This window comes from Dipteris shenzhenensis, chromosome 11 (genome assembly GCF_047967505.1).
Source record: "Dipteris shenzhenensis isolate YYH24624 ecotype China chromosome 11, Dip_SZ_1.0, whole genome shotgun sequence".
NCBI classification, from domain to species: domain Eukaryota; kingdom Viridiplantae; phylum Streptophyta; class Polypodiopsida; order Gleicheniales; family Dipteridaceae; genus Dipteris; species Dipteris shenzhenensis.
This window is the reverse complement of record NC_141606.1, coordinates 48,825,446-48,851,235: the sequence shown is the minus strand read 5'-3', so window position 1 is coordinate 48,851,235 and position 25,790 is coordinate 48,825,446. Positions and strand designations below refer to the sequence as shown.

General features: G+C 41.4%; 2 protein-coding genes across 4 annotated transcripts in view; one reads left to right on the top strand and one right to left on the bottom strand.

The window, feature by feature from the left end:
• The window catches only part of LOC147897120 (U-box domain-containing protein 44-like), a 47,879-nt gene extending 41,259 nt beyond the window's left edge, over window positions 1-6,620 (top strand). The window contains exons 3-4 of one of the 2 annotated variants that reach the window (XM_087381859.1): window positions 4,042-4,811; window positions 4,918-4,935. In XM_087381859.1, the coding sequence (XP_087237985.1) occupies window positions 4,042-4,811; window positions 4,918-4,923 (776 nt within the window). In that variant the 3' untranslated portion in view covers window positions 4,924-4,935. Of the gene's footprint in view, window positions 1-4,041 lie in introns of both variants that reach the window. The other variant, XM_087381858.1, reaches the window with a different exon arrangement.
• Window positions 6,621-23,322: 16,702 nt separating this feature from the next.
• The window catches only part of CTF18 (P-loop containing nucleoside triphosphate hydrolases superfamily protein), an 89,018-nt gene continuing 86,550 nt past the window's right edge, over window positions 23,323-25,790 (bottom strand). For both annotated transcript variants that reach the window (XM_087381521.1, XM_087381522.1), the window contains exon 25: window positions 23,323-23,757. In XM_087381521.1, the coding sequence (XP_087237647.1) occupies window positions 23,707-23,757 (51 nt within the window). In that variant the 3' untranslated portion in view covers window positions 23,323-23,706. The remainder of the gene's footprint in view (window positions 23,758-25,790) is intronic.

The following is a 25,790-nucleotide window of genomic DNA, read 5'->3' as shown; positions in this document are numbered from 1 at the left end:
TGTCTCATCCTCACCTCGAATATCTCTGGCAAAGTGGGAGGTCTCAGGGGGAAGTAGCAAACTGCAATAAACAGATCCCGGCTGTCCATGTGCTGAATCCGGATCCAAAGAAACCTTGTAAAGGACTGCGACTCCTCCTGACCCTCGAACCCCTCCTGTATCCCTCGTCTCATCTCTGTAGGCAGACTCCCATGTATACCCACTGACTACTAGTAGTGGGCGCTCTGGACTGTGATGTGTCTCTGTATAAAAGACTATGTCGTGACCTGTATAGGATTTCGAGAAGTTTCATGGTTGCGACCATAACATACCACTACAGTTCCAAATGGTGCAAGATAGGGTCTTGGATATCTAAGTCTCATAGACCCCGCCTCCCTATGTGGGAGGAGAGGTGGGTGCCCGACGGGGGCCTATAAGGAGTCGTCCATCTCGTACTGCTGCCCACTTCCCCTCCTTGCGGGCCTGATCCCGCTGCTGCAATAGGAAGCGCCTCTCCTCAACCTGTAGTGGAATGAGGTCCTTATCCATGGAGATTGCCGATCCCGTTCTTCCTTCTCTTCTCGAGCAGTACATTCTTGGAGCTCCTTGGCCTCCTGAGCCTCGCGGTCTCGAAGTTCCTTGGCTTCTCGAGCCTCTCGATCGCATTCGCCTTTTGCTTCCCGAGCTGCCCTTTCGGCTTCTCGAGCTTCCCGATCGCGTTCATCTTTTGCTTCCCGATCACCTTCTTCTTTTGCTTCCCGAGCTAGCCTTTCATGCTCTCTGGCGGCCTGCTCACAATCTTCCCGCATCTCCTGAAGCTGGGGCATGTGGGTGAAGAGAGCCTCGGACTATCGTTGCTGCATCTGCATCAGAGCCTGCAACATGGAAGACATGGAAGTGTCTGCAAGGTTCTGTGGCTGTCATGGCAGACATGAAAGTGTATGCAAGGTTCTGTGGTGGTGGAGGCACTGAACACTCCTCCTTTGTGTTGGACTGCTCATTGGTGCTCATGGTATCCTTACCGGATCTTGTCTGGACCATAAACGGTGGGGCTGTCCCTGACTGAACTGACCCCCCTGACTTCTCGAAACAAACTTTCCCCTCACGCTGCAAGGTGAAAAGACCTACGGGTGAAGATGGGAGCCGGCCTGATGCACGATGAAGGGAGTGAGGGAGCAGCTAATAGAGTATGGTACTACCACTAGTCCAAAGTGGAACACAAAATACCCACACAAAAAAAAGGCATACCACTAGTCTGGGATACGGAGCAAAATACCCAAAAAAAAAAGAAGGCAAAATACCCCAAAAAAATATAGGATAACCCTTTGTCTCAGGAAAGAATCTGAAGCTCTGATACCAATGTAGCGGGAGATAGACTATCCTCACTCTCTCTCCTGCTCAATACTAACTGCAACTGCAAGATGACGCACTCAATACACAAAGTGAGCTATGGATGTGAGTGAGAGAATCAGAGGGTTTAGGGTGTAGTGGACCTCCGAAGACGAAATAGATACAACTGAATAATGAATGCCCAAAGGACTGAATACAACTGTATGAAGGTGCTGAAACCCTCACTGCAAAACTGGAAGACTAGACTACCTAGAGGAGGTGAGTCCTCACTAGATCGCTGAAGAGGCTGAGGCTACCTTGCTGGTCTGCTGCGGGGAGGCCTGACTCTACTGCTTTGAAGGCTTGACTCTACTGCTTTGAAGGCTTGAAGGCCTGAGGAGTGGATGAAGAATGAGGGCCAAAGGCTGCCCTTTAATAGGCTGATAGGTTAGCCTGGCTGACTTGGTCAACACTGACCGTTGACCTTGGTCGTTTGGGGTCGGCGTTGACCAGGTCGATCAAAAAAGACAACGCTGTCCAAAAAGTCAACGCGTTGCCTTTTGACCAAAAAGTCAACTCTGCATTTTTTTTACTTGCGATGACGTGGCATTGACTGCCCGCTGACTGTGTGCTGATTGCCGATTGCGCAGGGCTGCCTGAATGGCTGTATGGACGCCTACGTGGCCATTGACCTGGCCGCCTGCACTGGCACTAACGGGCGTGTGGATGCCCGTGACAGTTAATACCTAGAAGAGAAAATCATCAGAATTTTATTGTTTTTCTTTCCATTTCAGCTGCCACAGGACTTTCAATGCAGAATCCAATGCTGAAACTGTATGGCTTATACACTAAGCAAAGAGGTGTACTGTGAAACTTTTATGAAAATGCCCTTTCTTTTTTCACTTGCATGCATATGGAAGGTGTTCATACCATGTGTTACGTATTTTGGAGGTGTACAGTGGAAATGCAACTGATTTTTGAAGAAAAAATGAAGTTAACAGCAAAAAAAGGCTGCCTATTGCTCCAAAAATGTAGCCTACAACCTATATTGACTGCATGGATCTGTGTATCTCCTTTTGATGTAACTCGTAGTTGATGTATTGTGCCTCCACATCGCCTCCAAGATTCATAGGGGTTCATCTGCTTGTTCGGGACTGCCTTAGGAGAATGACTTTGATACCAGTTATGAAGTTTGTGAAAGCGGACAGAACACAAAATGCTGGAGCAATGTGAAAATACAAAGAAAGTATGGATTTTATAGAAAACCCAAAACACTAGACTAAGATTAAGCCCTAGAGCGACATATGGCATAGTTTGCACTAGTCTATGGATGACCCTAGATTTATTTCAGCCTAAGGTAAAGAGATTTACCTTCGTTCACAATTGTTAGTCTCAAAGTTTGTGAGATATTCATGTGACTACTTGGTTTTGCTTTATGTATATGCATATGATGATACTGTCCTGAAAATGCAGTTTGGGAACCATATGTAGTGTCAATAGTGACTATGCAGTGCTTGAATTTCTGCTTAAACCATGTCCAACAACTGAACTATGTGGATAGACTATAGAGGTATTCTAGAGTGCAAAATTGCATTTGTGAGTGTATGAAGGGAGTCTCTCAGTTACAGGGATGATATCAGCTGACAGCTACAAAATGTGAGTCATCTTACCTTCGAATGCCACGTGGGGTTGGCTTTGGTACTACACATCTTGGGCATAAGCAGTGAGGGTTTACAACTCCATCTCTTGGGTTCCAAGGAGTTGCAATTTCCCCTTGACCAGTGTGACTTGAGTGTCTCTTCAAGTATCCACACTAAGTCAACATTCGACTAAACTTTGATTTGCATTTGAGCTTCACCATGATATCCCTCATTACGATGTCGACCCTTGGATTTAACATTCAACCAAAACTGTAACTTTTGTGAACAGGTACACGTTAAATTATATAAAATAAGGGTGTAACTTAACAGTGAGTATTGGGAATGCTACTTTAAGCAAGATTTTTGTAAATAAATTTTGGGAGTCGAGAAATCATTCAAAACTATACGACATGGATGCTCATTTGAAAGCCCTTAAAAAGAAGCGGCCATTGTGATTTTGAGCTCAAAGAAATGACTTTGTAGTGTAAGACAAACCATTTTGTGCACAAAGATCCGAAAGTTCTTGTAAGGACACTGGTACATAACATTTGGATTCCATGAATACAATTGTGCTGTGAAGGTTAATTTTATAGTAATTGAACCAGTTATGTTAAGCTTACTAATATAAGATATGCAAGTGTTGCAAAATAACAAGTAAATGAAATTAATATTGGCTGCTGTATTGCTATAACCCTAGGTCCTCCCACTCTCACCAGGTGTCAGTGTCTTTAGGTCATATGCTTGCTGTGTTATATGTCATCTGGTGATATTTAGCTATGATATAAGTTAATTTCCATTGTTGGCCCTAGATCAGTCACCTTGTCATGTGGCACCATCCCATTTATATTCTCTATAGAGGAGTGATGCTTCATCATCGTATCGAACTAGTTATAGACTGTCTTTTGGCATTTGGCACGTCATTATGTATTGGGTTGTAATGGTATGTTGATTTAAATATACCATGCTTTCAAATAGTGCATTTGTTTGCTTTCTGTGGTTATGTTTGTTCTTGCTTTTTTCCCTGCCATTTGCAATAGAACAATCATTTTTTAGCTTCCAATGGCATTTTCTATTTGGACTACTACTTTTGCAGGACCAGATGAGGCTAGACTAAGAATGGCTCGTGCTCTGTCAAAATTAGAACTTAATGGTAAAAGCCAGCAACAACTTGCGGAAACAGGTGTCGTGCCTGCTCTGGTGGGTATGCTTACTTTGAAAGATCATGTTGCTAAAGTTGCTGCCGTAAGAGCTTTGCAGAAGCTTTCCTTAAACGATCGATCAAGGCACTGTATTGCAGACACTGGAGCTGTTCCCATTCTGTTGAAATTTTTGACAGAAAGGAAATCAAATCCTGAATTGGTAGAGCCAGCATCTGCAATAATGGAGAACCTGGTCTGCAATCATGGGATGGGTTATTTTAGAGGTGCTAAGGGAATGCAACTTCAGGAAGAAGAGGTTGTGAAGCTGTTGCTGGATGCATTAAGCACGAATCCAACTAAAAAGACAAGGATACATGTTCTGAGGGCTTTGTCAGGGCTTACATGTGCATCAACAGAAACCAGCATCAGGGATCTGATAAGAGAGAGAATTAATCTACCATTGTTAATCCGCAACAGTTCTGATCCTGAAACTCGAGAATCCATTGTCTGGCTTCTTTCCCACCTTACCATGGAGGGAGGAGGTAATCAGATTCTACAATTTTTTAGTGCAAAGGAGAACCTTGAATGGCTTGTCCAGCTAATGCAGAGTACATTATGTGGAACAACAGTTCAAGGAGCCGCAGCAGCAATAACGGCAGACTTGGCACTTCATAGCATGGCCATGAGAGACTCACTAATGCATGTACATGCACATGAGGCACTTGTACGCATGCTAGCAAGCCATGATGTTTCTGCTGTAGAAAAAGCTCTTGATGCTTTGCTGAAATTCACAGATCCACCTGATGTCCAGATACAACTTTGTCTTGCAGCCTTAAATATATTCCCACCTTTGATACAACTTTTGAAGTCTAGATCACCTATTATCAAATGTAGAGCTGCTACTCTGTTGAGGAACTTCTCTTCGAGCACCACAGACTTAAGTAGGAAGTCTCCTATCAAGATTTACAGTGTTCTTCAAAAAGTGTCATCATGCAAAGTCCATTTGGGAAAATGTGAACCACAGACAACTTTGTGCATCCTCAAAGCAAAAGCAGTGCCTCCGTTGGTGGCTCTTCTATCTGACCAAGAAGATGTAGCTGAAGCTGGGATGGATGCACTTTTAACTCTTTTTGGTAAAGATTGCCAGCATGGAAGTGCAGCTCAAGTGTTGCATGATGATGCAGTCTTGAAACATCTTTCACAACTACTAAATAGTAGCTCATCTACTTGCTCTAAGAAAGCTTTCAGATTGCTAGAACAGATACGGCGAGTTCCAAAATTGAGGACTCAGGATCCAAAATTCTTACCTTTCAGGTGATTGCTACAGGAACTGAAATCCCTTTTGCCAAGGACAAAAGCCAGCTTTAAGCCATGCCTAGAGCAAAGTGTATATAAGCTGGTCATTTTTGTTCAACTTTCTACTGCACCTCATAGATTGTGGGCTTATGAGCTCGATCTTTTCAGATTGTCAATTACAGGATAAACTCTGGCCCCTTTTTTAGCAGAGGCCATGAAAGGGCCAGTAATCGTTACCCTTGTTCCAACGATGCAAGGAGGAATCAGTTTGCCTTATATTGCAATTGATGCAAGGGAGGAAGCAGTATCTCATTTGGATTTCTGGCTCAGTTCCTTTTTCTTATTACGAATCATCTCTTCAAAGGTGTCCTGATGTTCCAATGTCATGCGGCAGCAGGTTTTGTAACCTTGCAATTTTCCAGCACTGAATCCATCTAGACACCCAGGACAGTACACCATTCATTGTACGACTAGTGGTACCCCGCACCCCCCCCTTCCAAACTGGTCTGGTTCGTCTTTCTACTCGCACCTCGTGGATTGTGGTCTTGTGAGCTGGATCTTCTCAACTTGTCTATTACAGAATAAACTCCGGCCTTTTCTGAGCAGAGGCTATGAAAAAGCAGGTCATTGTAGCCCTTTTCCAACAGTGCAAGGGAGTCTGGTGTGGTTGATGGTTTTGGAGTTGGCAGGCTTTGGCCCACGGTGGTTCGTGCCAATCCACTGTGTCTACCACAAACGGCAGCCTTGGCATTAGATAGCCTTGCATCTTCCCCCGCCGTTATTTCTAACGATGAGCAAGTGAATGCCTATCAGGAATAAAATGGTCTCTCATAGCCTGGTGCAGCCATGCATGTTGAGCTTTGATGCTGATCAAACAGGGCGTCTGAAACAATAATAAATGGAGGTTGGTTTGGGATTACATCACCACTCAAAAGCCACATATTGTCTGTTTGCAAGAACATAATCAGCACTCTTTTGCGGGGTTGTGATGGTTTCTTTGCGGGATTTCACATATTTTATGCTGGCCATTCTTCCTTTTCAGGGGTTGCTATTTGATTCATCATGATTTACAGCCGTAGATAGAATATAAAAACCCATGGTCGTTATCTCATTGTGATCGATGGGAATACTTACGCATTTTCTTCAATTTATGCCTCAAATATTTACACGGTTCATGCTTAAATGGGGGATCATTTGGTTGATTATCCTTGGATTGGGAAATGCAAAGAGAACGAGATGCCTGGACACATATGTCTGATGGATCAAAGAATTCTTGTGAGGTTATGATAGCATCTTCTGCCTAGTACTGTTAGGTATACCTTCCATCATAATGCATTCACTCAGTATTGGGCTCACTTAGATCATTGGCACATGCTCCTTGCCGGACAATGTGATCATTTTACTTGTGAGACGGCTTTGGATTCGTTGCCGGTATTGGATCATTTTTCGGTTTGTATGACCTTGCATTTTGGCCTTCTAGTCATTTACAATTGCCTTGCAAAAGGCTTTTATTGTTCAATAACTCCTATCTGAAGCACCTTGCTTTCAAAGATATGGTCAAGAGTCTCATTCAAGTCTTTTTGACATGTTTGCAGCCCCTTCTCATTCAAATCTTTAAAATGCTCAACCAATTATTTCCCAAGATGAGGCACATGCATTGGATTTGCCATTTATTGATCAAGAGTTGAAAGCCGCATGCATCAGTGTAATTAGCTGCCAGTCTGACAAATATTGGCATAGGAGCTTTTTGGGAATCAAACATAGCAATGCCTTTTTCCACAATGAAGGCATAGTACCAAAGAGCGGATAAGTCAAAACATCAAGCGACTACGTTCGAGCGAGTCCAAAGTTCGAGTGATAATTATGAGGAACTTTGTCTAAACCTGTAGGAGCAATAATTTTTTACTAAAAAATGTTGAATCTATCACCTTCATATGTCCTTGACCATGTATACACCTCTACGATGGAGGGAGGAAACCAAGGAGGACCCAAACTCTATACGAGAAAAATCTATGGTCATAATTAAATATAAAGTTTGATAAGGTCGGGCTTTCATGAAACAAAGATAAGTAGAATTTTGACACTTTAACATAGTAAATGTATTCATTCATATCATTCCGATCGTTTTGACTACAATTGTACATGACCATATTTGGAGTCCAATTGACCAAGTTATGGTTCAAATAAAATTGGCAAGAGGAGCCTCCCAAGAGGCCGTGATATCGCGGCCTCTAGGGAGGCTCCTCCCATTATTTTTTTTCCTTGAAAATGGAAATTGCAAAAGAAAACACATACTTTGATCCCTTTCTTCCACCCCTCCTTCATTGACCCTTGAAAAACATTGCCAAACATTTTCAAAAATTATTGTTTGTCTATAAGACAATTTGTTACTCAATATATCATGGGTAGGACAACCACCGTAAAAGTAAGCAATGCATGCTACTTTTTGAACATAAATCATCACACTAGAATGTCAAAATTTATGAAATTCCTCGCTCGAACGCAGTCGCTCAAATTCTGGTAACCCTCCCAAAGAGCCAAGCGTCATTAATCATGTGTAGCAGATTAGGGCTAAACTAATCCCAAAATTCAACAAAAAACTCAACTGTGAGGCACCTTGGTTCGACACAAGGCCACGCTCTTGCTCACCTTCTTAGAGCAACATCAGCCATGGGTGGGTATGCTTTCTTATATGGTTGGTTCTCTTTGTATAGATGCCTTCAGCCATTGGATTCCTGCTATTTCATATGTTATTTTGGGGCACTTGCATGGCCATATTTCAGGGTGTCCCTTTTCTTCTCACTTGATTCATGATTGGTAGTAGGTCCTAAATTAATTGCATTGGTCATGACGTCCTCTAGATCTTAGCAACAACTACATCTACAAAACAAACATCGAAGCCACATGTTTGGGCCTCCTTTAGCCCAATCTTCAGCCTAGGAAAGTGTATTTCTTGCATCGTTTGGATATTTCTATAGTGGAAGACATGGATGGCCAAAGTTGCACACTATCTTTTCCTCAGGCTAGGAGACAGTATTGTTTGGGTTTGCATCACCTACCTATTTTGGCACATCCCCACTAATATGCTTCACCCTTTCATCCTATTCCGTACTTGTTTTCTACTCTTTCTTTGCTAGATGTTCCATTTTCATTTGCCGATATTTCTGCCAAAAAAGCTTACCGTATATTACTTCCACCTCCATGGATCCAGCAGCATGGGCATCATTTATGGCATCTTGATAAGTCTCTTAGTTGGTGTATGGTTAATCTTTGGTGCATATGGAGCAATAAACTTCCACTCCAGTAGCAGGTTTTCTTGTGACATTGTTTGGTTGGTGCATTACCTCTAGGTTCTTTGTTGGCTATCAAGTGCATAGCTTCTCAGCTTGCCCTACCTATTTGCATTTGAGGAGGCCTTGCATCTTCTCTGGACTTTCCCTAGTACTCATGGTCTCCTTCCTAGACTAGGGTCTTATGTTCATGCTCATTTTCCCAGGATTTCTTTTGGTTGGCGTTTGTGGTTGTTTGGTACATATGCCTCCACACCACACTATGTTGAGTACCTCTACTATTGTCACTACTGGGCTCTGTTGTCATTATATCATGCCCATAACATGTGACTGTATGGGCACTATTTTGTTGAGGTTTATCATTTCTTTTGTTCTTCCTTGCATCGAACTCTTTGAGATGCGCATTCTCTTGGAGACCTTCCTCTGGCCCAACTGGAAGTGTTTTATTGTTGTTTTTAGTTTTCATTAATGTACATTACTTTTTGAATAGGTCATACACGCGAAATTCTCCAAACAACCTTGGTGACACAAATGGGCTCTTAAGAGGTTGCAAAGATGCCACATCAGTGAAGTGGAAGAGGGTTATACCTCCAAAGCATTGGGGAAATTCAAAAACTAAGAGAGAAAAAGTTGGAGATAGTTTTGCATAGAATGTATGAAGAGGTGCGAGCTTTGCTTCTTTTTAGCGGACGACAAGAGATAGAAAAGAGCACATGGGCCTTCTTGCAACTCTACGAGTGGCTAGAAAACTAGTTGTAGTAGAGAGGAAGTAGAGGGGTGAGTAGAGCATTGGGAAAAACCAACAGACATAAGGTGGAAGAAGAGTAATTGCGTGAAGATTATGGAAGAGTGCATCATCTCGTAGCTTTTAGACCTTCAAAATACATAGACAACATAACAAAGTGAATAAAAAAGGTCAAGTCATAAAAATTTCTACCCTTGTTCTAAAAAATTCACGTCATCAATCTTTTACACCCCTCTTTCTTTCCAAGGATTTCCCTTTCTCTTCTTTATATGTATACCCCGACCTTTCCAATCTCCTAGCCTCTTCAATATTATACAAAAGGATCATTCCATGGGTAATCAAAAGCGAAAGGAGCACATATCTGGGTTCGATAGATTGACTTGAAAGGAGATATCAAAGAATCAAATTTGTGCATCAAGAGAAGAGCAGGTCAGCTCCAAAGACGAACACGAAGGCTTACAACAATAACAGGGAATTGGACATTGTATTATTCTTTCTTAGACAAAGCTTTCTGCTTTATTGATTTTAGAACAAACTTATTTCAAGATGACGAAACCAAAGCAAGAACGGTTAATTACCAAAAGTGAGAAAAGGACCACGAAAGGAACGGTATTTGTTGAAGAGGATACACACGAGGAGTCTATGGATTTGGAGGAAGTAGACTATGGCAATTTTACTCAGAATTCACAAAATAGACCTGGCAATTATGAAATTCTTTACTCGAAACTCACAAAATTAGAAAACTAAACCCTTAATATAAAAACTTAGTTAGAGTTTATTAATGAGTCATTAAAAATGCTTTGTTATAGAAACTCTACCTGAAACCATATCTAAAGGCACCAATTTATAATGGGGAAGGAAAAGAAAGAAACAAGCTATAAATACATTCTTGCAAATATGGCAAGCTTTCCATTGACTTAGGAATACCTCCTAAAAACCAAGTTGTCAAAGCTAGTCTTTCCCTTAATCCATTGAATAAATGGTGGTGAAATTCCAAAGTATTGGGCTAAGTTCAAAAAAGCTTTTCTAAAAGATTTTATACCTTAAAAAATCTTTTTTCAAGGTAATATGGGTAAAAATTCTCTAGTCCAATATATAGCCAATTATAGAGAGGTGGTCCTTAAATTGAAGGGCATTGATGAGTTCCAAAAATAAGAGGTTTTGTGAGGGGTGTGTGGAAGATAATCATAAGGGTGACGTGAGAATAAATTCTCACAAAACCTTTGAAGAGGCTATCAAGTATGACCAAATATATCATGATATGATGGGAAATTTTAGAAGTGGAATTAGGGAATAAACTAGCTTTGTTCTAGATTTAATAAATATCCCAATTTAAAAAGAAGGGGCAATTCAAAAAGGGGGTTTCTTTTTTTTTTTTAAAGGGGGTTTCTTGGGCACATCCCTAGAAACTCCAAGCAAAAAGGTATCCTCTTTTAAAAAGAGAGGACTATGAAAAGCAAGAAAAGAGAGGACTATGAAAAGCAAGAAAAGAGAGGACTATGAAAAAGAAAAGCAAAAAAATCTTTAAATGTTGACGAAAATATCATTTTTCTCTAGAAACCAAAAGGGAGCTAAAGCTTTATATAAACCTCCACAAAAACAAGAAGATGTGGTGTAGGTATTACCGTTTAAAGGTACATAAAGTGCACAAAATTAGAGGTTTATCTTGAGGATAGCACCCATATGTGTTGTCTATCATCAGCTATACCACTTTTTGTCATCATGATTTAATCAAGATGCATGGAAATACTAAAGGGCAAAAAGTGAGAATTATGGTCGATCATTGTGTCAAACAAATCTATTTTGGATGAATTTGATTTGTATAGAAGATTAATGGGAGAAATGTACGGATAAAGCCAATCATTTAATTTCTTAACTGCGTGTTAGTTAAGAATTTCTTAACTACGCGTTAGTTAAGAATTTGAAGTTGCCTAAGAGTCCAAGTACTCACAAATATGTTGTCTCTTACAAACGGTAGTGATAAGAAAGTTTGGGATGCCATGATACATAGTGTAGAGGTGCACATTCAAGGCTATGAGGATTCTTTGGGTTTCCAAATTATGCATCTCAATAGAAAAGATGATGTTCTCGACTTAGAAATAATTCTCTTTTTGCTAACAAATCCCAATGTAAATTCTTTGCAAATGAAGTACGATACTTGGCACATATCATATACAAAGAAGGGATTTGTATGGATCCTAAAAAGGTGAGGGACATATTGAATGGCCACATCCTACAAAACCTAGAAGAGCTACACATATTCTTAGGTTTGTCTTGATTTATAGGAGATTTGCTGCTCAAGATGTCTTGAAGATCATATCCTTAGTTTCACCAAGGTTGACCTTGAGATCTGTTAGAATATAAAGCCAAGTTGAGTCAATTTGGTGTATTCTAGTGTGTTCTAGTGTGAGTTCTAGTCTAGTATGTCCTATGGATGTCACATGTCACATTGGGAGTTATCCCATATGCATAGGTGTTCATATGTGTGTGGGTATTCTATATAAGAGTTGTACTTGTCTAGTGTCAAATCAATCAAGTATCAAGCTACAAGCTCTTTGGTCTACATGTGAATACTTTCATTTTGGTTCATTGCTCTAGTCATTTCATTATGTCTCTCTTTGAGTATCATTTCCTCTCTCCCTAGCCTACCCTCTCTCTCTCTCCCTCTCCACCATGTGCCTTCATGTGGTATCAGAGCCTCCCTTCCTATCTTCTTCTTGCTCTATCTAGAGGATGAGAGAAGCCCACAAATGGAAGATCCCCTATCCTCTAAGGTAGAGCCTCCCTTCCCTTAGCCTTGCCATGGTTCCTCACCATCAAGTACTCATTTGTGAGGTCAGCTCACTCTTGCATCAGTTCATGGTTCTCCCTCAGCATTGGCGAACATTCCTCGTCAGTTGGTCAACAGAAACTTGTTTTAGAGCAATCCAGCAGCTACTTTTTGACCTTTGGAGGTCCAATTTTGATGTTTTTTACATTTTGGCACTGCCCAAACATAAACAACCCTGTCTCGCACCATTTCAAGAAAAAAAACGTCCATACGCCTGTAGGACCTCTACAGTTGTACGAACGTCCATACGCCTGTAGGACCTCTACAGGCGAATGCACGACAGTGCTAGGAGTCCGTACAACTTGTCAAAAGGCGATTCTGAGCTATTTTAGGCTATTTTTTGGCATTTTTGCTCAGATTTGGACTCTCATGACCTCCAGCAATGATTTGAGCTTCCCGAGCTTACCCACAGGTCATTTCAACTCTAGCAACACTCCGGTACATTGACTTGAGGCTTCCGATAGTGTGGAATACTCTTTTCACACCTCCTCATCTCTGACATTGCGATGTTTGATTGTCCTAAACAATCAAATATCATTTCTCTGATCTCAGTACACTTCAGTGATTGCCTCAATTTATGTGCCATCTGATGCCATCTACTGATGCTACTCCTGCCCTTGAAATCCATGCCAAAACTTGCTCGTGATTTCGCCATAGATTGCCTCTCTTACCGCCTTCATTCGAGCTTCCCGTTGGTGCTCACAGATATGATTTGAGCGGTCCACAATTTGCGTCTTCAACTAGGAAGCTCTCTTGAGCATTTGGTGACTCGTTGATCAGCACATTGAGAGTCATGACGTGATCTCCCTTGGTAGCTGCTCCTACGGCCTTCATTGACACATCATTATAGGGAATCCTCACCTAGTTCTTCACCGGCATACCTCTTTGCATCAAGATGTGCACACTCTTGTGCGGTAGCTACTTCGGGCTTATGGGTTCTCTACCCTTGCTATGCATAAAATAAATGAAATCTTTATATTTGTTTATATGTTAGAGTTGAAGGTTCTCTGCCTTGAGTAGTCCCTCTAAAAAGAATGTTTGAAGAGTTAATAAAGGTCCTCTGCCTTGGATAGTCCTCCTAAAATGATGTATTTTCTCTTATATGTTTGGTGTGTGACTCCATGTTCCTAGTTAGTCCCTGGAGTCAAGAGGGGGATGTGCTGTGGGAGCCATATATTTGTACTGATAGGATCTAGTTATCAGGCCTAGCATATGAGTTCCAAGATGTTGGTGCATTGGTCTTCTAGACCTCATGCATCCACCCTGAGACATTAGCCTCTGAGTCATGTTTGGTATGTAAAGCCACGTGAGTGCTCAGTCTGACCTCTGAACCATGCTCAGACTTCAGCCTCTAAGTTGGCATGGGAGCCATGTCTAGTTCATACATTGCACAGTTTAGTAGTCCTGTCACTGTCATGTTCTGTCCTTGGTTCCATTCCAGTAGTCTCTCACCTTGCCTTCATGGGGGGATGTTAAGCCAAGTTGAGTCAGTTTGGTGTGTTCTAGTGTGAGTTCTAGTCTAGTATGTCCTATGGATGCCACGTGTCACATTGGGAGTTATCCCATATGCATAGGTGTTCATATGTGTGTGTGTGCTCTATATAAGAGTTGTACTTGTCTAGTGTCAAATCAATCTAGTATCACGTTACAAGATCTTTGGTCTACATGTGAGTACTTTCATTTTGGTTCATTGCTCTAGTCATTTCATTTCCATTTCATTATGTCTCTCTTTAAGTATCACTTCCTCTCTCCCTAGTCTACCCTCTCTCTCTCTCTCTCCCCCTCCACCATGTGCCTTCAAGATCATGTGTCTCACGAAAAGTATGGAGTGCATCCAAGTGTCGCTAGAGCCCCTCAGCTAAAGATAAGAGTAAAACCATATCATCTGCATAGAGAAGAACCTAGATCAAGGAACCAATGAGAGAGTTGTTGGGATATATGTGATCAAGGGCTTCCTAGGTGCATGTGTGCATCCACTAGTAGTCATATGGTTGTGTGTGTGCATTTGTAAAAGAGGCACACTTAGTGCCATAGACCATGACACAGGTGATGATGTAATGCAAAGGCCCCCACATGGGTTGGTGCCTATGATTGTGGAGTTCCTATGATTTAGGAGTTACCTCCATTGATGTAGGAGAGGTGCCATTGATTTTCTCTCCATTTCTATAAAAGAGGGACTTCTCTCTCACAATGAATAGAACACCCATTTGAATATCTCATGTGTTCTCACTCACCTCCATGATGAAGCTCTCCTCTCTCCCCAAGTTCCAACATTTGGTTTCAGAGCCTCCTTGAGTCCCTAGCCCATTGTAGCTTCAATATGCCACCTCATCATCTTCTTCTCCGCCCTCTATCTTCTTCTTCATTTCTGTCCTCTTTCTCTCCAGATTTTGCTTAGCTCCGTTCTTCTCCATTAAGCGACCATTCCCAGAGCCCTCTAAGCTAAAGTTTCCTCTACTTGGGGTGCACCTTTGACACCAAGCAATTAGAGAGAGATGCCCTCTACAACCCGTGCCAACACGATCTCTGCTCGCCAAACTTTCAAGCAATTTCGCCTACGAACACATTATTTTGCCAATTCCTCTTAGCCATGGGTGAGCAACACTATGAGGTTGCTGTTCATGAAATTTGAGCTCAAATGCTTGCTAGAATAAGGAGAAACAAGCAAAAGACCAGTCGGAGAAGGCGCTACTATCATGAGTAATGCTATGTGTTTTTTTAGCAATCCTCTCTGCTGTAGTATTCTTCAGTAAGAGCTTCCATTTTCCTTTGAAAGCCCTCTCAAAGCTTTTCTCTTCAGCTTCAATTGTACCCTCCAATTTCAGACTGTTGAATTTGGGGGTAATAGTGGTATCTGCTTCTAAGATGAACCATTGAATATGGTTAAGTGCTAGAAAGTTTCATTATTATCTCAGTTATCTTTGGTATTTTGGATGTTTGACCATTGGAAGTGATCTAAGGCATTTTTTAGTCTTATCTTTGGAGCACTGTTCTACAGATGACAATTTTGGTAAATGCTCATAATGCATTTATGATTTGAATATGCTTGAATGCTATTTTTTGAAGAAATAGACACTGTATTTCCTTTATGATAAGAGTTTGGGGTATCTAAGTATCTCTCCAACCAATTATACTTGTGGAGAAGGAGACTTCTTTGTAAGGGACTAGACACTGCCACATTAGTGGTAAGACCTTCCCAATATGCTTTCATCATATTGTTCCTCTAACATTAATTATGTATCTCAAAGGAAAGCATTCCAAAAGAAGCCTAGAATGAGAGTAAAGCCCTGTAATGGTGAATATTTCATCAAGGAGAACACCAAGAAACAGATATGTGCCTTCTGTGGAGTACCCAATCATACTATGGAGTATTGCCACCTAAAAAGGTTTTCTCTACAGCTGCTCTCCAAGAGACAAGCCCAAGAAGAGGAGAGAATGACTCCCAAGAGAATGAAGCATTTCATGTGAAGAAGAGCTGCATCAACAACAAAGAAAATCTTGCTGAAAGAAAGACTCCATCAACAAATGAAGAATCAAACTTTGTGGTAGAAGATAAAGATTATGCCTTTTGAGCAGTTTGTCTTTTGAATTTTATTTATCATCACTTGGTCAATTTTTGAGGTTCTTTGCCTGGAATAGTACTCCAAAAAGAACGTTATGTGTTTTTTCTTTTGTAAATCACCTGTGGTCACCATATGATGTAGGCCATGTGATGTGTGTTTGCTCCCATGGTACCTCTTGCAGCCATGAGAAACTAGGTCCACATAAAGGCCTATGATTAATCCTTGTACATGTAAGAGAGAGAACCATTTGGGGGGGTCTATCCCATTTTTGTAAATCTTGACCCTTGGGCACCTTTGCTAGCATGAGATCCTAGCCAGAGATTTATCCTTGACCACCATGAGATGGCATGAGAAACTATGTGACTAGATGTATCCTTGACATAGCAAGAGGCAAACCCTTCAGGGGGGGTATGTTGGGATATATGTGATCAAGGGCTTGCTAGGTGCATGTGTGCATCCACTAGCAGTCATATGGTTGTGTGTGTGTGTGTGTGTGTGTGTGTGTGTGTGTGTGTGTGTGTGTAGAAGAGGCACACTTAGTGCCATAGACCATGACACAGGTGATGATGTAATGCAAAGGCCCCCACATGGGATGGTGCCTATGATTGTGGAGTTCCTATGATTTAGGAGCTACCTCCATTGATGTAGGAGAGGTGGCATTGATTTAGGACACCCTCTCTCCATTTCTATAAAAGAGGGACTTCCCTCTCACAATGAATAGAACACCCATTTGAATACCTCATGTTTTCTCTCACCTCCATGATGAAGCTCGCCTCTCTCCCCAAGTTCCAACAAGAGTAGTGGTCTCAAGCACGTTGATGTATAGGCTAAACAGAGTTGGTGGTAACAGACAAACCTGTTTGACCCCAATAGTGCTAATGATCTCCTTGTCCATCCAAACCCTACCTAAGCCCTCTCATAGAGTGCCATGACTGCCCAAATTATCTCTTGAATGTATCCCTGACCCTGCAAGATTTTGATGAGGCAAGATTTCAGCACTGTGTCAAAAGCCTTGCCAAAATTCACAAAGAAGCAATAAAGTCTCACCTCCTTAATCACACCTCTGAGTGTGAGTATAAGATCTAGCATCCATATCAACCTGGAAGCCTATTATTCCCCTTGGCTCTAGGTACCTAGAGCTCCCCAAACTGGTGAGCCTATGTGTCCCAACACTCATGCATAGACCTTGGACATGACATGCCCAATCATAACGAACCCATAGTTTTTCGAGCTCATGGGATCCCCTACCTTGTGAATGGGAGTGATAATGTTAAGATACCAAGAGTGAGTGAAACCAATGCAAACCGCTTCATTAAAATGCTTTGCCAAGATCGGGACCATATTACTTAGTCCATATGCAAGGTATTCCATCGTACACAATCCCTATGCAATATATATGCAATGGAACCAATGCAAACTGCTTCGTTAAAATGCTTTACTAAGATTGGGGCCATAGTACTTAGTCCATATGTAATGCATTCAGTATATATTCCCTCATGATCGTTTGATAATACATTATGGAACTTCAGAGCTACATGTTTGACGCCACTAGTTGTGAAAAGCGTGTAAGAGGTGGGATAGGGTTATTGTGAGAGGTAGGGTGATCTTCATGAGGAATTTCATATAGCATTCATGCATAAGAGTTTTAGATCATAAGAGAGCTCTTATATAGTCTTTTTTTAAAAAAAGGGGCCTATGAGACTAAAGGCAACTAGATACAATGAGGAAACCTAAGGGCTATACCTACTAAGATGGGCTCCACACCTCAAGCTAACATTTGAGACCACTTATTGAAAAACTGGAGAGAGAAAATGCATTGATGTCTGTGGAAGGATGCATGTAGAAAACCATGAGACCATGGAAGATCACTATTGAGGAGCCAATTGATTAAATGTTCATTTATAATATATATGTCGGTTCCTCTATAATCTTTCTAGGGGGATGGAGCCCACTGTGTGACAAAAGATATCCGAAATAATCTTGATGGACAATGGGCCTATTGAAGGTTGGCATTGTTAGAATCCAAGAGCATGTGCCTAGCGTGCCCCCCGCCAAGACCGCTAGCACCTCACGGAAGTGCACAACCTTCATGGCCACTACGGAGGCTCTGGCATGTGTGTATGGCAGGTCCCCACCCCTGCCATAAGGCACCCTTGCCTAGCCAGCCCTCCAACCTCCACAAAAGGCAAGCTTGGGGGAATTGAAGATAGGAGGGGCAACTTGGACTATTTATGTCCCTTCATCTTCCACACACCTTTGTATGTGGGATAATTCAACCCTTTCTCCTTCTTCTTATCCCCTTTGTCCATGAGAGATTTGCACCTCCAACACCCCCCTCCAATCGATCATGGAGAGAGGTGGCCGGGGATCAGACCCGGCTCTGATACCATGTTAGAATCCAAGAGCATGTGCCTAGCGTGCCCCCCGCCAAGACCGCTAGCACCTCACGGAAGTGCACAACCTTCATGGCCACTACGGAGGCTCTGGCATGTGTGTATGGTAGGTCCCCACCCCTGCCATAAGGCACCCTTGCCTAGCCAGCCCTCCAACCTCCACAAAAGGCAAGCTTGGGGGAATTGAACATAGGAGGGGCAACTTGGACTATTTATGTCCCTTCATCTTCCACACACCTTTGTATGTGGGATAATTCAACCCTTTCTCCTTCTTCTTATCCCCTTTGTCCATGAGAGATTTGCACCTCCAATAGGCATCGTTGAAGGATGAAATGTGTGATACGTATTCCTTGCTCTCCTTGGATGCTAATAAATATCTTGCTGCCTAGCAAGATCTATTGTCACTCCTGTCGTCTATCTCCCCAAGTCAAAGAGTAGAGAGGGGATATCTATGGTCCTTGTGTGTGTTTCAACACACTAGAGGATCTATCACATTGTACTCTCTAGGGCTCCATTGCATTGTCTCTCCCTAACCATTGGTCCATGTCATCCAAGTGGAAGAGCTAATGATCATCCTATGTTTGGTCCCCGTTAAGACCTCCTAATCTTATCTCTACATTCTGAGCAGTCGATCTTTGCAAGTAGTAAAACTTGTAGCCTCTCTATCTGAGACCAGACTACCTTTGATAAGTCTGGGCCTCAAAAAGGTCTACCATACATACAAATTGGGAAAACACTAGTATCTTGAAGGTGTGACTCAAAACATGTCACTCAACTTCATGAGTTTGACCTACATAGTTGATCTTGTCAAGAAGATCAAGCTTAAGTGGACTCCGAGGTACCCATAGGATGTGACCATCCCCACTAATTCCCCATCAAATGTAAGTGTGCGGCCACCCAAGATGTATTAAAAATCATACCCTTGGGCTCCATCTAACAGTCAATGGAGGCCCTCTATGGGAAAGAGAGTACGACCACATCATTTGTTCATAGGAGAATCAAGAGAAGGGATGCCATCTAATGGTGATGCAGTGTGGCCTAGTGTCTCAATGAATGACTGAAACTCGTCAATGTACATTCCAAATAGAGCCAATGGTGGTAAAGGACATCCTTGCTTGATCCCAATTGTAATCATATGAGCTCATGGCATTGTTGTGTTCAAGACTTGAGAAGATCCACAAAGCAATAATAAACCCCTCTGTCTCAATGCCCTAGCCTCCCAATGACTCCTCTCAAGGTAAGGAAGTAGTATAGAGTTATGTGATTAGTTTTAAAGCCTACCTATTAGTGGCTCTTAATCCCTCATGCTCTACAAGTGGGCTAAGCTAAGTGTCAAGCACCGAAGCATAAATCTTGCACACGATCATAATGGTCTTGTAGTTTTTGGGCCTAATGGAACCCCTTGCCTTATGGATCGGGACGATGGTGTTAAGAACCCATGGAGCCAAGGTGGTAATCCATATGCAATGTATTTAGTACATAGTCCCTCATACTCTTTGGATCATATCATCGTGTAGCTTCAAGATTATGTGTTTGATGTCATTGGTAAACACAATGAAGAGGAAGTAGGGCGAACTAGATGGAGATCTAAAGCCGATTGTGCATGAATGGAAGATATTTGTATTCACACATTACTAGATGCTTTCATTACTAAGGCATGTACATTTATCACCTCCCCATAGCAATGCAAATGCACCATCTCTCCATGTGAGATCATAGAAGGTCCACTAGATCTTTGTTGAGGATTAGCATTCTTTTGTATGGAATTACAAATCTTGAATTTACTCGCTTTTGTGTAGCTTTCTTATCATTATGTATTTCAATTAGTTGAGGGTGATTCTCCTTCTTTCATCCATTGTCAATCTTTTGGAAATGTTGTTGATGTTACAAGTATTGGAGCATGATATCCTTAATCCTATCTTTAAAGACATCTACTATAAATAAATATGCCTCTGAAACATGATTCCTTCCTTCAGTGTCACCAATTCAATCCATGGTAGACAACTTGCTCCATAGTGTGATGCACCTAGGTTTTTTGTATAGGTTTTTAGAGAGAACTCTTGTAACAATGGATTAATCTTTGCATCATTGCCATTTTCTTAATCAAAGCATGGTGATCAAAAGAAAATAGAGAAATTTCTTAAGAGAATGAAAAAGTTTTGCACACTTTTTGTCAATCTTCCTTTTTGGCTATGTTGTTGTTCCTGTCGAGCACCATGAGCATTTGATTTGCATAGTAAATTAGAATACCTAGACCTCCATCAGATTTCTAAGTAGATTAAGATATCAAGATTGACTTTTGGGTGCCTTGACCACTTGGCCTGCATAGTACATTAGAATATCTAGAGCTCCTTCTAATTGAGACAGAAGACAAAATTGGCTGGATTGCTATATTTTAAAGCATCAACATGTATGTGAAACAAAGTATCCTATTTAGGAAGTTTGAGAATGGGTACTTTTATCACCATTTTTCAAGGGCTCTAAATGCTTCTACTCATTCTTTGTTCCTTCAATTGCTATCCTAAAGTTGGTGGGAGGGCTTCATCAATTTTTGCTAAAATTTTGATGAACCTTCATGAGAGGTTGACGCAATTGATTTGTGTTCTTTGGTTCTTTTATTTTCTCTATTGCTTCAATCTTTGTCTTTATTGTCATTACATAATTTTTGTGGAATCGTATGTCTGTGTAATGTAGCTTAGAAGACACAAAAGCACACTTGTAGGGATTTAGTGAGATCCTCATTTCCCTATACTTGTGCGAAACGTTATTAATTACTCTAGAATAAGTGGTCTCTTTTATATTGCCTCTTGATTTGGGGCATGACTCCTTATGGACTACATGCATGATTAGGCGGTACACTTTGGACCAAACAAGTAAAGCCTTTAGGAAGTGATTATGAATGTACGCATACTAATAATTTAAAAATGCCCTACAATTTGTTATCCTAGGTGAGTGAAATGAACGGTTAATCAACAATCATGAAATAAACCGAGTGTACACTAGTCATCTTTATCCCTCACATGACATGACTGAGCAGTGAACTTGGTCTCTTGACATGATGCAAGCAATTCTATCTTTCAACTCGTTGCAAACTCTCTCTCAACTCTTTGGAACAAGAAACTAACCTCCTTGCAAACTCTCTTAATACCACGTTCTTGGTTGTTTGACTATTGGGGAAAGATTCTTGCTTGGTTGATTGTTGAACTAACAGTAAGGGCTCTCTCTCTCTCTCTCTCTCTCTCTCTCTCTCTCCCCATCCATCAACAAGGGTGCAAATGGTTGTGGCCATTTTAGTCAAGCTCGAAAGCATGCCAAATGGCATCATTATGAAGAAGAAATGTGCGATGAATTCTACTTCTTAGGGGTCTCTATACCTCATAGCTCTAGACATCAAAGATTAGAGTCTACACTCTAAACGCTTGTGCCCCATAGCTCTAGATATCAAAGTCAAGGAGCGTTCCATGGACATTCTACAATGAACTCTCTCTCTCTCTCTCTCTCTACAATGACAAGGGTGCAGATGGTCGTGGCCACTCTGGTCAACCTCCAAAGCATGCCGAGCATGGTCATACTATATGGCACTATGGAGAAATGTGAGGTGAGTTCCACTTCTAAGGGATCTCTATGCCTCATAGCTCTAGACATCAAAGATTAGAGTCTACACTCTAGACGCTTATGCCCCATAGCTCTAAACATCAGAGTCATGGAGTGTTCCATGGACATTCTATGATGAACCATCTTCAGTCGTTTCATAACGGAAGTATTCTTTGGACACTTGCATAACAGCAGCATGCTAGGCAAAATACAAAACTGCTAGTTAATCTATGCATGGAAGATGGCCTTCGGTGAATTCATTCCTAAGCCAATAACAACTGTGATGGCATGATGGGAAGAAGCTATCCACACGGTTCTTCCAAGATGAAGGTGTGTTGTCATAGTTGAAGCTAGCTAGCTAGGCATGGAAGGAGAAAATTAGTGGAAATGGTAAAGGGAGATGTAGAGAGAAATATTGGGTGCATTAAGGTTGGCAATACCTTTTCTAGCTCGATAAACTTGCCCATCATCTCGATTGTCAATTTTGCACTAATAAAGTGTTATGGTGCTTCAAGGCCAACATTGCTTGATGTTCTTCATAAATGGCAAGTCAAGTTGATCTCATGATTAATGCCAACCTTATCATATCACCAATCCAACAAGTCACAATGCCCTACTTTCTTCAAGGCATGCATTTGTGACTACTTGTTTCGCGGTTTTTTCTGTGAGGCACGAACACCCACCAGACAACTCAAAGCAATTTAGCATAATTGAGCTTGCCTATTTTTGATTGGCGATATCATTCAAGAGGACTCCAGACACAAACACAATGAACTCTTTTTATAGTTCTGCTTTGTTTGCACTCTTCCCTAATGCTAAATCCGGCAGATTAGGGTGAAGTAGCTAACTATGAGCTTGTGTAGCTCCGTCGTCATGTCTATCTATGTCTACTTTGCTAATTCTAGGTCCTTAGCTACCTTGTTTGCTTACATCGCAATCTTTGGCATTGCTATTCATTTTGTCTCTTGTCAAACGGCTTGATTGACATTGCTTGCATTGCTCTGGTGTTGTAGTTGGCCATTTTGCTTCCACTTACCGCTTTAAAGGTTGTGTTGAGGCTATGTTTGCTTCAATTGATGCTTTACAAAGATGTATGTTATGTCTTCCACTAGCTATAGGCATGTGCTAGTCTTGCATGTGTTGCTAGGTCCGCCTTGCACTTTCATTCTGTCTATGATAGACCAATGGGTTTTCAATTTTGTTTTGAAGGCAAAATTTTGCACCTCATTTGCTGCCATAAGCCATAAATAAAGGAGTGGTTCATGTTGTCCATACCATAAACCTGTTGGATTTGAAAGCCTAGATTCATATACTATACTTGGTGCCACAAGATATGAAACTCCAAATACAACCAATTTTTGGACTCTCCAAATTTTCTTTTACTAGCCAACAAAAAAATTTTTAAACATGCAAACCTCTTGACCATGGTTACAAATATAATAGTATTCTCTAAGTCTACGCATTGCAAAGAGTTCCATACCAACTTCATTGTAAGCATGCAAAAGCTTTCAAGCCTAACTTGCCAGTGGCAATAATTTCACGACCACTATTGAAAGGGAGAATTGTTGAGACATATGCAACCTGACTCAAACTAGAAGGGACATGTGCAAAGAAGCCATTAACTTCACATAGCAAGGCCATACCAAGGTTTGATAAAACACTTTGGTAAATCACTACAAAGATATACACTGGCATCATTCCAAGTGACCGAAGAGCAAGACTCGCACAAGCTTCAAAGCTGACCATGATTGAGTAATGCTACAACTTGACTAAACAAAAACCTACTTCATACGTTGCCATTGCAGAAATCTGTTGTATAGATTCCATAGCCAATTGCAATGCAATAGCATAGTGTAATCTACAAGCCAATGAAAATCTCTTTTTGTGCATCTGTAACCTTCAGAATGTCTAAATAAAATCTCGAACCAACACTGGTTTCCTTATCGCATTTGTAAAACCCTACAATCATCAACAAAGGACATGATCATTAAAAAACCTCTATACACACAGCTCAAAGCTAGGTACAACTAGTAAAGTTAAACTTATTCTACCTTGCCAATGTGGAGCCATACCCACACACACGTGTGCGTATGCGCACTATTGAAACATACATGTATGTGTGTGTGTGTGTGTGTGGTGTGGGGGGGCGAGGGGGGGGGGGGTGGGGTTGGGGGTTGGTAAGGCTCTTCTGATGCTTCTAGCTGATTGTCCCTTTCTTCGGGACTATTTCTTGTAATATAATGACAATTGGATTTCACCCCAAAAAAGTGTGCGCGCACGTGTGTGTGTGTGTGAGAGAGAGAGAGAGAGTGATTGACTATTTTTTTGTAATATAAAGCTACATGGATTTCATCAAAAACAAAAATGTGTGTGCACATACACAAGAAAGAAACATGTGTACATATATGTAGTAGCTTAATGTCTCTTCTTTGGGACTGTTTTTTGTAATATAAAGCAATATAGTTTTCACAAAAACACACACACACACATTCTTTTCTGGGGGGGGGGCTGAAATTCATATGTATTATATTACAAGAAACTATGAAACTGTCCCCGCAAAAAGAGGGGACAAGCAGATCTCATTATGGGAATAATAGCATGATAATCCACATCCCGTGCATGCAGGCAATCAAAGAATGATTGCCTTAGAGGACCGCAAAAGAAATGATACTTAGACAGGTCAAGATCACCAAAGACTGATTGCGGTCCTTCCATTATTGAATCCTTAGTGCCCAAAAATGGACCCAATGAAAGAAAAGATCAAATCCCTGCTTGACAAGATGAACACCAAAGACCCAGAATAGCTTGCCAAAAGTAGCTATAGGGAAACGAGCTGTAGGTCATTGTTGAAACATAAAGAGGAAATCACGAGAATCCAAGCAATGCTAAAATAAGTGAGGCATAGATTCCCGCAAGGATAGACATCAACAAGAAACATCGTGAGCAATCCAAGCAATGCTAAAATAAGTGAGGCAACGATTGACAAGTATGATCATCTGAGTGTAGTACCCAATCTTTGAGACGATCTGTGATCTCAAGAAAAGAGGTAAAGGCTGCAAATCATAAAGCGTGTGTTGCAACAATAAATGCCAAAGCGGTCTATAATGCTCTCCCAAATCAAATTTCGTGGCTGCCAATGGAAAGGATAAAACCATGCATGCATCAATAAGCACACCATTCACAAGAGAAATGCCTCTAGACCAAAGAAAACATGATCTGTGAGGTTCTTGCAATGCCAAAGGCTGCGTAAACACCTTAGACATTCAGCATACGCACGTGCACGCACACACACACGAGAAAAGAAAGAAATATTTATAAACATCTTTGGAAGGGCAAAAAAGGCCTATGAGACCAAAGAAAATTGAAGTCGCCATGAGATACAGCCCCCATGGGGGCAAGTGGACGTGTCTATCCCACCTCTAAGAAACAATGGATGAAATGAAATGAAACTAGAAACAACATGAGTGAGAAGAACTGAAAGTGTCACGAGTAGCTCCTGTCATGGCCTATGTTGTCACCTATGGTCATGAGTCTGCTCCAAGTGAGCTTGATTGGGATCCCATTTGGGATCCTAGTGTCTTTCAAAGATGTCCAAGATCTACCGCAATTGGCATGCTCGACTCCCCCGATACGGTATACTTGTAGCGATGTGAGCGCTTGGCATCGAGAAACCCCAATGATGGTACCCTGAATGGGACACTTGCTCGAGGGACCTTTGTCTCGTCTCTTGCTGACCTGGAATGCCTAAAAGTCACGGTCTCAATCCTAATGTCTCCTAGCTACGTCTTCTCTTGTGAAAAAGTATGTGATCTCTTGCTATCTCCATGGGGGGTCTAATGAGTTTAAATGTAAGTCGGGGTGACCTCATGAGCACATTTTTTAACTTGGTAATGAATGACTTTGCTCATATCTATGTATCCATGGGTGAAGGGTCAAAGGTACCTCCCTAGATCTCACTGTATCTGAGGCGTCCCATCAAGACATGCTCCATT